Here is a 13,333-nt window from a genome sequence, read left to right as displayed (position 1 = left end):
TAAATACATAAATACATACATACATACATACATACATACATACATACATACATACATACATACATACATACATACATACATACATACATACATACATACATACATACATAAATACATACATACATACATACATTCATGCAATGAACCCGGCCGTAGGGAGCACTCGTGTTTAAGAGAGTTTTATTTCTGAAAAAGCATACATACGCAGAAGAAATTTAAGTGTTACATTTTTCGTTCCGAAGACATTGCTAATATATCTTAACATACATTCAAATGCACAGCAGGAACTCTTTGTACCTGTAAACAGAATTTCAAACGTGCATAAAAAACTATGAGTAGTATTACGTAATATTCTTGAAAAGGTACAAAAACAATGTTTTAAAAAATGCGTACAAGAATAAACAAATACTTATACAATACTAAATGCAGATTCAGTGAAATCACAAACACAGTACTAGCCTATCTTCTCAGCAATGAAGTCAAGGAATGGACACGGTGTTCATTCTGAGAAGAATAAATCGTGTTGACCCCCGCTGGAGGAAAGCTTCCTCCCCCAGAATGAATAACTGTTCGTTCCGATATGTTAACATCATGATTCTTGAGCGATGTTGCAGAGGAAACATAGCCGTCTGAAGGCGTCTCCGCAGGCATGCCAGTCACCTCCACTTCTACAATACATAAGCACCAATACACATTATCAGCTCAACAAAAATGTCTCTGTGCCGCGACTGCTATTGCAGCATGCTGACTTGAAACATGTTGGCAGGCACTGCGCCGTGCTCCCGATCGGGTCGCAGAAGTTAGGTGCCTTTTCTCATCTTCTAACCACTACCACATGCTGGTCATCAAACACCAGAAAATACGTGCCACAGGACATTCGTGAAGTACAAGATTTAGAGTTTCCGTCCGGCCACATCGCGGACATGAGCTACAGGGCGCCACACTCCACGCCGCAAGGCGGTCGGCCGTTGGCAACGCCTGCCATTCTCTTAACCAAGTGAAGTCTCGGGGCTTCAGTGGGTAGGGTCGTGGTTTTCATGAATCAGCGTTGACTTTTGCGGCATTTCTTGCGCTGATCATCGTTTATATGTTTTGCAGCACTACATTCACATATTTGAGTGGGTGACATATCCATTAGATCAAAGTCTGGTAAGTTATTTTGCAAAAAATGCAGAGATACCACTTACGTATAGTATAGAGTGGCGGCCGCTCAGCCGCCGGTCCCGTCTCGTCTGCCAATCCAAAGAAACGACGGTAATTCCCAACAGATACTTTGTGATTTCTCGGCCTCGGTATGTCGCACAACAAACACTCCCTGTGTGTTTAGAAGAAGTGGTTAACAATTTACAGTACTTGGTACTGTACTATATACGCTGTATACGCGTTTGTCTCGTGTAGCTGAAAGCCGTCCCACGTGCTGGAAAGTTCAGCCACACTATGAAAGCATTTGCTGCCAACGCTTTCTGTGTTTAGAAAAATTGGTTAACGATTTAGAGCACTTGGTAGTCTTCTATGGGAGAGTATGTAGCAGTCTCCAGATCAATTCCTTATGCGCCTCGGCCCTGCACAGTGTCAATCTTGATAATGTTCGTGTGTTAAGTGTCAGCGTGAATCATCTTTTGTATTCCCTACCATATGATCTTCTGTTTGTAGCGGCTACGGAATGTATCAATATTGACAATGAATGAACATGCCTTCATAATTGGCAATGGCATCTCAACTAAGTCATTGTTTTTTCTTTAATCTCCAATCTTTATTTATTTAAAGTCTTTATTTATGTCTTACAATAATGTCTTATGTGGTCAAAAGGCTGGAGTATCCATAGGGTCTACAGTTACTTGTGTCCTCAGCGGTATCTTTTCGATCAAAGTTAAGGCGTGCTGGATATTGTATAATGTCCTAATACCAAAGTTTTTCGCTGTGTCGAGGATTACATTTTTTTATTCGACGATGATGCTAGTGACGTCAATGACACCTAAATCCTGTGCAATTTAGAGCTAAAGGCGACCTCTAACACTTTTCCACCCCCATTTTTTACTCGTGGACTGCATATACTGACGCACGGACAAATTAGTGCGACAAAAATGGCAGTGATAGCGGCAAGCAGTACAAAGTTATTCAATTCAGAAACATCTAAATGAAAAAATATCGTTCCCTCAACTAGAATATCGCGGGTTGACATGACCACATTTCACTCTCTGCTGTAACGTTGCAGGGGTCCTCCAATGACATGGGCTGAAAGCTCTTACGTAGAGGAAGCTCGTAGACAATTGTTGCCGGTTCAGTCAAATCTGTTTATGACGCTGTTGTTATAGAAACAGGCAACGTGCTGCCTGAGCACGCTGTTTTATTTACGCGGTCGAACAACTGGGTGAGGCTGCTAGAAATGAGCCTCCCCGACTTGTCAGAACTTGAGCAGGTCTTTTTTGCTTCAGAGCGAAGCTTTACGAGTCCTGTGATAGGCTGCGCTCATCGTCGTCATTTTCGCCCGCGTAGTTCTAGTGAAGGCCACTGTGCGCCGACGCGGTCGGCAGCAATGAGGCGACTTTATTGCACGATTAAAATACTAAATGATTTGATATCGGTGCTTGAACCTAGGCTAAAATTATCCCCGGCCCATGGTCTACGCAAAACACATACGAAAATTAGGGGCTTCAAAAGTGTTGGAGTGCCCCTTGAGATAAGAGGCCTTGGCCTAAAACTTGCTCCTGAACTTCTGAAGGATGATTCAACACAGTTCCTTGGTGTAGTTGCTGTTGCAATAAAGGCAGCGCTAAGCAATGCATTGCAATTGATGCGATACGCTAAAACGTTGCAATGCTGAAACCAATGCAATGGAGTAAGTCCCACTGGGTCCTGTTACGTATTGCACTGTGTCCACCCCTCGAAGTGAAATGTGAACTAAGATACAATTTTATCCAAATCTTTAGTTTTGGAACCTATCTTGGATTGTCAGTATAATAGTTGTTACGTCGATCGTCTATATGTAGTGCTGTTTCATGACTAGTGAAAAGAAGAAATTACCTTAAAAGGGATAAGAAAAGGTATGTTGATGGCCTGTGTTCTCACGTTACCTGAAAACAAACACCAGGCCTGCGCTGAAGGCGCAGCACAGTCACAGCGAAAGCTAGAAGAGCGGCCTTTCAAAGTATTTTCTAAACACTCATTTCGTAACCGCTGCAATTACACTTGCTTGATGACCACTATGGCAATAATAATAAAAACTTTAGGTTAGAAGGCCGCCATTCACTATGCTATATTTTGTCATTTTTCTGAGAAGCGTGGTATATACGCCAAACACTTGCAAGGAATTCTGTGCCAATTGTTCATGCAGTGACTGACGACGATGAGGAAATATACCTGACGCGGGTATGCGCCATAGTAAGAGTAGACCAAGTTAAAGTTTTGTAATGGGTTGGATCATTGGACGACCCACTCGTTAAGCTATTCACATTGTGTGACGACAGGTTAGTTCTTAGCTGTTTCAAAACGCTTCAAAAGTCATATTAACGCAATTGCTTTCGCAACATCAAACCTGCCTAATGCAAGTTTGCCAGCTAGTCCCAAGCAACGGTATGCCAGTTACGCCTTTGTCGTGTTCTGCCTAACTTTGTGATTAGCACCGCAAGCATGCCCGGAGCTACGCGAGGTTTCTTTAAGGAAGTTTCGGATAGCGTCCGGTTCTTGTCAGTACGGTTTGGAATGAATACCTTTTTTCGGTCGGGCGAAAGAAATTGCACAAAGACATATGGGACATGATTTCTCCAGTTCCTATGTATAGGTTAATCAATAGCGGGGGAGAAGGCAATTATGGTCTCAAGCGTGTTAATAAAATGCTAATTCAGTCTAGAGCAAAAAGCTTTTTCTTTAAATTACACTCCGGTACGCTACCGGCTAAGACTTTTTTTAGAAGATAGAGGAGTTTATATGTCATGGAGTTTGAACTGTTTGATCTGCCGAAAGCCAGAGACAATAGATCACGTTTTTTTTTTGCATTGTTGGGAACGGGTTTACTTTTGATATGTTTTACAGAGAACGCTACAAAAGAACTTCCCTTACAATCACTGGATATTAAGTTTTTAACAGTATAAAAATAGGAGGGACTGCTTTTTGATCTTATAACGCTGCTTGGCCTCCATTGTTTATGGCGGGCAAGAATGGCCGGTTACTACTGTGACCCTGACAGGCGTCCGGCGCGCGTCCTTTTCCGCGAAAGCATTGGTCAATACATTGATATACTCAAACAACAAGAATTTGTTCCTGAATGGCTCTCCAGGTTTGAACCCCTGGTCAACCTGAAGGAATTTTAGCACTGTAACTACTAATAGTTGCGCGACTGATTTGTCATCGCTTCTGTTATGTATGTTATTGTTTACAGTGACTTATATGGATGTGTGTCCCTAGTGCAAAACCGGTAATAAAGAAAAAAAAACTGGTGTGGCTCATTGGTAGAATACTAGGCTGGAACTCAGCGGAAGCGGGTTCAAGCCCCATCGTGTCATTGGTGCTAGGTTATTTTTCTAATTTCGTGCGATGTCGTTTTGGACACCGGTGGCGGCGGTGGTGGCGGCGGCAGACAATTGCGCGTGATCCAAATTGTGATCTCATAACAGCTTTCGAAGTGAAAATCTGAAAATATCCAGCCGCGTCTTATCCTTCGGAAAAGCTCCATGCACCAATGAGTATTCACCCGCAAAATGACGAAAACAGACCCGTGCTTTGGTGTAGCGACAACCTGTGCTGTCTTCGCCAGCTTCGCACTCTCGTATACGGCCTTCCTTCGCTACGACCTCATAACCTCAATAAACTTCATCACATTTGGCGAACGTCTTGGGTGGAGACTCTGTCCTCCACATTGTCCGGTGGTCTCTCTCGCAACTTGCAAGAGCGGAGCTCCAGGTTTGTTTAGGCAATATCAGCAACCTCATCACGACGTTACCGGTCAAAAGCGGGTCTTTCCCGTACGTGATATACAGGTCATTTCTAAGAGTTTTGATGTGAGGTTTCAGCTGCATAATTTATACTGGTTACCAGAATTAATGAAATGTGGTCACTGATTATAAAATGCTGTTTATATGTTACGAATAAGAGTGTTTCTGCTGGAGTCTTTGCTGCTTCTCTTTTGTATAGCCGGGCAATCCAGTACGCCGTCTTCTTTTTTTTTAGGGAGGGAAGGGAGGGGGGCGTTGTGAGCTCTCAAAGCCGTGGTTCGTGCGGTTTCGATGAGTGTAATAGCAGTATTAGTCGTCGTCGTTGTCGTAGTAGTAGTAGTAGTAGTAGTAGTAGTAGTAGTAGTAGGTAGCTACCTCCAAGGCTGTACTAGAGGAATTGACACGCGCGCACCCTTTTGAATTGAGGAGGGAACCTGTGGACATTAACAATAAATAAAAAAGATAGTTGTTTTTTATGAAATAGCTTACAGAGACGAGTATCCGTGACGTAATCTCCAATAAATTTTGCCTTGAGTTTCATTCTCATTAAAAAAAAAATTGGCAGACCCCACGTAAAGTCGGCACCGATGATATGCGAAGCACGAATGAGGAAAGTCTATGCCACTTTAAAATCAGCACAACGTTACGAGGCAGTGGTAAACATGCCGTACATGACTTACAAGTCATAATTATCATATTTGCACGTGTCACTTATTTTCGACATCTATTCACATCATTTGAAACTAAATTTGGTATATGTACAGCTAGCGAAACAGCCACAAGCGCGCTATGAGAGTAGCATGTCATGTTTTACATGACACGCATATCATGATTATCATGCTTGGACGCGTCATTTCCTTTCGTATCTATTCACATCACGTGATATAAATTTCTTATATGTGGAGCTAAGGAAACGGCCGCGAACGTATCATGAGGGTGTTTTGTTGTCTTGTTCTTACATGGCACGCGTGTCATGATTATCATGCTTGCACCAGTAATTTACCTTCTTCATCCATTGTCGTCTCGTAACACCAAATTTGGTACACGTGGAGCTAGCGAAACGGCCACGAGCGCATCACGACGGGCTCAATATTCTCCAACCTAACGTTGACAAGCGCGCACGCTGGGCGAAGCGACGCTGCAATAGCAAAATTGACGCCAGGCGCGACCGGCGCGACCAGCGTCCGTCGGCGCGGCCCGGCGGCAACAGGCACCCGCGCCCATGACGCCACCCAGCTCTACCCAGACAGCGCTGCGTCTGCCTCTTTCCGTGATGGAGGGACGCCGGGCGCGCTCAAACGCGCATGCGTCAAAGCAACGCAACATGGCGTGCGCCTGTAAGTATACGGCAGGCAGATCGGCGCCTGGCGTGGCATAGCCGGCGTGAGGCGACGAAACGAACGCCGGCGCGCACGCGTGTCGGGTCATGTCGAACTTCATTGGCGCCTTGAGTGTGGCATGTAGTCATGTTACATGACACGCATCTCATGAATATCATGTTTGCACTAGTCACATATCTTCGTCATCCATTCACGTGACGTAATACTAAACTTGGCATACGTGAAGCTTACGAAACGGCTGCAGTGCTTCATGAGTGTGGCATGTAGTCATGTTGTTAAATGACACGCATGTCATAATTATCATGTGTCGACGTGTCTTTTACCCATGTCGTCCGTTCGCGTAACGTAATACCAAGTTTGATACATGTGAAGCTACCGAAACGGCCACGAACGCATCATGAGCGTATAATGTAGTCATATTGTTACATGACACGCATCTCATCATTATCATGTTTCCACCAGTCTCGTAGACTCGTCATCCATTCGCTTCCCGTAATACGAAACTCGGTATATGTGACGCTAGTGAAACGGCCGCGAGCGCATCATGAGCGTGGCATGTAGTCATGTTGTTACATGTCATGCACCTGCATTGATGATTATCATGCTTGCACCAGACAAATACCTTCGTAATCCATTTACGTCCCGTAATACCAAACTTGATGTTTTGGGACGCTGGCGAAACGGGCGCGAGCGCATCATCAGCGTTGCATGTAGTGAGGTTGTTACATGACATGCACCTGCACTGATGACTATCATGTTGGCACCAGTCACATACCTTCATCATTCATTCACATCCCGTAATACCAAATTTGGTAGATGCGAAGATACCGAAACGGTCGCGAGCGCACCATAACATGAAAATCATGACATGCATGTCTTGATTTCGACGTTAGGGTCTGTCACTTATATTTGCTATGCAGTAATATGATTCCATGCCATGTTTGCAACATATCATGTGAACGAAACCGCCGCAAGAGCAGCAAGACCATGAAATGTAAATCATATAATCCATGATATACATATCATGATATTCATGTTATGACTAGCTAATCATACTCTTCATACAGTCATGTTATGGCATGCCAAGTTTGGTGTCGATACCGTTATCGAAACGGCCACGAGAGCTAAAAGTCGTAAGCGGCTAGATAGATAGATAGATAGATAGATAGATAGATAGATAGATAGATAGATAGATAGATAGATAGATAGATAGTGTCGTGTTGCGCCCTAGCGAAAGGGCATGCGCGTCCGGGCCGGCCGCAGGAGCTGAGAAAGAGACTGAGCCGCTTCCGATGGGCGCGAGATAACGTCCAACCTTTATTCCATGCAACCAGCATACATATATAGCAGACACTCATGTGACCAATGACGTCACGTACAAACGACACTTTACAATTGCGGGCGACAGCGCCAGATAACGCGGACACTTGACGCGCCTGGGCGCTATCACCACATCTCCCCTTCTTTAACAATACGCTGACAGTTGCAACAAACTTCGCAGCACTGCCAGCGAAAGAACACTTTGCATAAAAGAAAAAAATGCGCAAGAACAATACAGTCAATTACTGAACCCGTAGCGGTCCGGCCGTCGAACAAGACGACCAGATCGCGTTTGGTATTCAGGAAGGTCAGTTCCCGGCAAGGAAGGGCTAGATAGATCGTCAGGCGCCATGCTGTCTGTACGCGATTAGAATTCTGTTCCGTTTCTACCCGACTATCATCTGCCTGAGGAAAATCATCGCTATCTGCCTCATCCTCACCTTCTTTTGGCTGTGAAACAAAGCGCACCAAGGATTTCCTGTTTCTTTCTAGAACTACACCAGTGGAAGTTCTAACCACATACGACCTCGGCCGCTCAGCAAGTCGCAAGACTCGCGCTTTTGCTTTGCAGTCCGTCACCCAGACTTCCGCGCCCGGTTCGAGTGCTCGCAACAAAGTAGCCCTATGACGAAGGTTGAAGTTCCTACGCTGCCGCTGTCGGGCGGTCGTATCGTGGCTTCTGAACTCTCTCAGGTTCACCGTCTGAGGCAGAAGGCTTGTGGGATGGACAGGCACCGTTGTGCGTAGCCGCCTGCCCATTAGAAGTTCTGCAGGGCTTTTCCCAAGTGGCCCCGGAGTGTCCCTGTACACTAGGAGAGAAAGATATGGGTCCTTCGCTTTTGTAATGAGACCTTTGATTGTCTGGACCATCCTCTCTACTTCACCATTTGCCTGGGGGTACCTTGGGCTAGACGTCACAGCGCGAAACCCGTAGTTGCGAGCGAACAACTTGTATTCCTGCGACACAAATTGCGCTCCGTTATCAGACATAACAACTTCTGGTATGCCATGTCTTGCAAAGAAACTTTTAAGGTGCGTAATGACAGTGGCACTCGTTGTAGATGATAACAAAGCAATCTCTGGGTACCTAGAAAAATAATCTACGACTACCAAATACCATTTTCCTTGAACATGGAAGAGATCAGCTCCTAGTTTTTGCCAAGGACGCTGTGGAGTGGTTGTAGGGATCATTGGTTCTGGCTTTTGGTGTCTGTGCTCGGCGCATACGCGGCAATCGGTGACCAAAGCTTTCAGCTGATAACTCAACCCTGGCCACCATACCGACTCTTTGGCTCGAGCTCTGCATATTTCGATTCCCAGGTGACTCTCGTGCAAGCGTATCAAGACCTCTGCGCGCAATTTTCGAGGAATGACCAACCTCATACCTTTAAGTAGCACGCCTTCAGCAACTGTAAGCGTGGCTCTTTCCTGCCAATATGGACGCAAGACCATCGGAAGAGATGAAAATTTTGGCCACCCTTTCCGGCTGAATTTTACGAGTGCTTGACAAACTTCGTCAGCGGCTCGTTCTGCTTTCACTCTTTCGAAGAGGCTGGCCTCGACCGCGTTTGACAAGCATCCTGAAACGTGCGTGCTGACGTCACTAATAGACAGTGCATCATCAGTTTCTTTTCCCCGAATCGGGGCCCTCGACAACACATCTGCAGTAACTAAGCTCTTGCCCGGGACATGCACAACTTCATAGCTGAACCGCATGAGCCTCATGCGAAAACGCTGAATGCGAGGTGGTAAAACATCTAAAGGAGATCTTCCCAGCAAGGTTACAAGAGGTTTGTGGTCGGTTTCACACACAATTTCAAGACCTTTGATGTACCCTTCGAATCGTTCTGCCGCCCACGTCATTGCTAGTGCTTTTTTTTCAATCTGGGAATATCTGGTTTCGGCAGGCGTCAACGATCGTGATGCAAAGGCAACGGGTCGTTTTTCGTTGTTTGGTTGAACTTGCATCAGTACCGCCCCCAAACCGAATGACGACGCATCGGCGGAAAGAATCGTAGGGTACTTTGCATCATAGTTAGCCATGACGCGCGCCGAACCGATAACGTCTTTAACGTATGACAGCGCTTGCTCTTGGGCTGGTCCCCACGTCCATTCAGAACTCTTCAAAAGCAAGTGACGTAACGGCGCCGTTTTTGAAGCCAAATCTGGTATGAATCTTGCCAGATGATTAGTCATACCGAGCAGCCGTCGAACGTCAGACACGTTATTTGACGTCGGCAGTTCTTTGATGGCCCGGAACTTTTCAGGGTCCGGCCTGATTCCATCTCGACTTAGAACACAACCAAGAAACTTTATCTCGGTTACTCCAAAACAACACTTTTCTTTGTTTAGCGTAACATCAGCACTCATGAGACAGTCTAAAGTAAGACGCAGACGCTCATCATGTTGAGCTTTGTTGCAGCCATAAATGAGCACATCATCCATCACGTTTACCACGCCTGGGATTCCTTGCAGAGTCTGCGACATTTTCTTTTGAAAAAACTCAGGTGCTGACGTTATTCCAAACGGTAGCCTCTGAAAACAGTATCGCCCAAATGGCGTAATGAAGGTAGTTAACAATTGGCTTTCCGGCGACAACTTGATCTGATAAAATCCAGAATTAGCGTCCAGCTTCGAAAAAACCGATGCCCCACTTAACAGACCAAGGCTATCTTCAACCGTTGGCATAACATAGCGCTCGCGAAGTACACTTTTATTTAGTTGCGTCAAGTCAACGCAAATACGAACGTCTCCAGAAGGTTTGAGTACTGGTACAATACCTGCGCACCATTCTGTTGGTTCGTCTACTTTACGGATTACGTCATCTCGCTCCATACGCTCGAGCTCCTGCTTCACTCGGTCCCGCAGGGGTAAGGCAATGCGACGCGCAACCGAAATAGCAAAGGGTACCGAGTTCGGCTTCAGTCTGATATTGTATTCCCCTTGCATAGCTCCCAGACTACCGAAAAGCTGAGGGTAGGAAGCTTCGATGGCTGTTGCGCTACTGACCGAGTCAGCGAACTTGATCAGCTCAAGGGCTTCGAGCGCTGGGAGACCCAAAAGTATCGAGCGTAAAGGCGAGACTACGTACACAGTTTGTCGGACAATGCGTTGTCTCCACTGTATAGTGGCAAGAAATTTTCCGAGAACATGCAGTGGCTCATTCGCAGGGCCTGTTAAGGTTATGTCGCACTTGTCTAATTTGGTAGGCAATCCCGGAAATGTGGAGGGTACAACGGACACTTCTGCACCCGAGTCAAGTTTAGCGAACACCGGAGTGCCGTTAATGATAACTTGAGCATACCGAGAATTGGAGTGCTCCCCATTTACCGCGCCTAAGAAATATGCCCCTTTTTCCATATGGAGAGAAGAAATCGGTACCTTCTTTCGCTCGCCTGCAGACTTTTTCCGACACACCACTGCAAAATGTCCGGAACAACCGCAGTAGTTGCATTTCGCAGCTCGTGCCGGGCAGGAGGTCCTCGGGTGCTCTCCTTGACCGCAGTTGGGGCACGAAATGTATGTGAGAGGTCGGTAGGACTGTGGTCTGGTGCGTTGACCTTGTGTGACCGGTGCACTGGTCCTTGACGAGGTGCCGGAACGCTGTCCTGAAGAATTCTTTCGGGGCTGCCGTTGTTTGTTGACCGCATCCAGGTTGCTGGCTGGCGCTGCCGAAGGTTCGTCGCTGGTTTCTCGCAGCTGTTGCTGCTGTCGTTGGACGGTCTCCTTCAAGCGAGCTTTTGCCAGAGCGCTGGCGAGTGTAAGATTTGCATCCATTTGCAGAGACTCCGAGAGCTTGGCATCACTGAGGCTGACTACAAACCGGTCGCGGATCATGCGTTCCTTTTCCTTGTAGTCGCACCGGTCCGCCAGTGTGTGCAACGCGGTGACGAATTGGTCGACTGACTCGCCTGGTTGTTGTATGCGTCGGTGAAAACATGCGCTCTCGTAAACGAGGTTCCGTGCGGCCACGAAGTGATCGTCGAACTTTTTTCTGACGGTTTCATACTGCTTCTGCTGTTGTTCAGATAGTGTGAAGGTCGAAAAGATCTCTCTCGCTTGCCTGCCCATTGTGTAGAGTAGAGTCCGGACTTGCGCTTCTTCACTTCGCTCATTTAAGCCAGAGGCAAAGCGGTAGTCGTCGAATAGTTGGATCCAGGAAGGCCATTCGGATGTTCGGTCGAAGTCAAACGCTGGCGGAGCTGGAACCGCGAACATGCCGTGAACTGGCTTGACTTCTTTGTCTTCTGACATGGCGCCGCTTGACGAAGAAAGGTGCAACGCCCCTCGAATATCAGAAGGATCCCACTTCTGACACCATGTCGTGTTGCGCCCTAGCGAAAGGGCATGCGCGTCCGGGCCGGCCGCAGGAGCTGAGAAAGAGACTGAGCCGCTTCCGATGGGCGCGAGATAACGTCCAACCTTTATTCCATGCAACCAGCATACATATATAGCAGACACTCATGTGACCAATGACGTCACGTACAAACGACACTTTACAATTGCGGGCGACAGCGCCAGATAACGCGGACACTTGACGCACCTGGGCGCTATCACCACAGATAGATAGATAGATAGATAGATAGATAGATAGATAGATAGATAGATACGCTCAAAGTCACCGAAGCTCGCTAAGAAATGCTTGGCATTTAAAAAACTTTTAAGAGAAGTACGCACTCTGAGCACTATCTCCCCAGAAAAGGTTGCCATGATAAACTCGCTGGGCGTAACCTCCTTGACTTTAGCAAGGCGAGCAATCGAACCTTTCTTAGAGTGACGTTGCTCTATCATAGTAGAGTACTAAGTACTGTAAATCGTTAACCACTTTTTCTAAACACACAGGTTTAGTGAGGGTGTGGCTGCAATGCCATGACCTAGTGGCGGTTAAAGGTGGGAACTAGACACGAAGCGCAGGCCGTAACAGAGTGCGTGCATGCACTCCTTTAGTCCAGCCATCCCACCTCTCGTTTAGTCATTTGTATGTCAGCTGGATGGCGGTACTGCTATATGATCAATATAAGATGAAAATATGTGAGATGGCGGTACTTGTAGTGTTGAATAGATGGACGAACTGATAGACCGACGCACGAACGGACGCATGAACAAACAGACAGGCGCACGGACGGACGCATGGATAGACAGACGGACGGAAGGACTTATAGATGGATGGACGCATGGATGGACGCAAAGAAGGACACATGAACAAACGCCGGGACGGACACATGGATGGGCGCACGGACGAACACACGGACGAATGCACGGATGGATGCAGAGACGGATGGACGGACGGACGGATGAATGGACGCCCGGTCGCATGGACGGACGCACAAACGAATGCATGGACAGACGGATGGACGCACTGACGGTCGCACATACAGACGCACAGGCTGACGGAAGCAAGAACTAACGGACGGACGGAAGCGTAGACGGACTCATTGACGTTTCGCCCCACTCATCATCATGCACTCCATGGATATGCTGTGATTTTTTAAAAGACGGTAGTCCTTTTTGGGTACCTTCGACGCAAAGGTTTGGTCTGTCTGTCTGTCTTTTTATCAGTTTGTTCACCCCTAATGGAAACCGGGTACTTTACACAGCACCAGCAAATACTTCGAACGGCCGACCCCATCCTTAGTGCCCACCAATATTGCTCAAGGATCACCCTATTGGAAAAATTGCCATGGTGGATACTGGAAAACATGGTGGGCGGTAGTGGAAATAATAGTGGGCATGGTGGAAATA

At 46.7% G+C, this 13,333-nt stretch overlaps 1 protein-coding gene across 1 annotated transcript; it reads right to left on the bottom strand.

The window, feature by feature from the left end:
• Nucleotides 1-269: 269 nt before the first annotated feature.
• On the bottom strand, nt 270-12,117 carry LOC142768344 (uncharacterized). The gene is made up of 2 exons (XM_075870316.1): nt 10,380-12,117; nt 270-297 (listed from the first exon to the last, which is right to left on the bottom strand). The coding sequence occupies exons 1-2, from the start codon at nt 11,843-11,845 to the stop codon at nt 270-272; spliced, it is 1,494 nt and encodes a 497-aa protein (XP_075726431.1). The 5' UTR covers nt 11,846-12,117.
• Between the last annotated feature and the right edge of the window lie 1,216 nt (nt 12,118-13,333).

The sequence above is a fragment of the Rhipicephalus microplus genome, chromosome 8, assembly GCF_043290135.1.
Source record: "Rhipicephalus microplus isolate Deutch F79 chromosome 8, USDA_Rmic, whole genome shotgun sequence".
NCBI classification, from domain to species: Eukaryota; Metazoa; Arthropoda; class Arachnida; order Ixodida; family Ixodidae; genus Rhipicephalus; species Rhipicephalus microplus.
The sequence above is the reverse complement of the archived record's forward strand: the minus strand, read 5'-3'. Positions and strand labels throughout refer to the sequence as shown.

Excerpts from the sequence above, each read along its gene's own strand:
- LOC142768344 (XM_075870316.1), bottom strand. The coding sequence starts at position 11,845 with ATGTCAGAAGACAAAGAAGTCAAGCCAGTTCACGGCATGTTCGCGGTT. Across the intron at positions 298-10,379 it reads GTAGACGAACCAACAGAATG|GTACAAAGAGTTCCTGCTGT; the intron begins GTGCGCAGGTAT and ends TTCTGTTTACAG.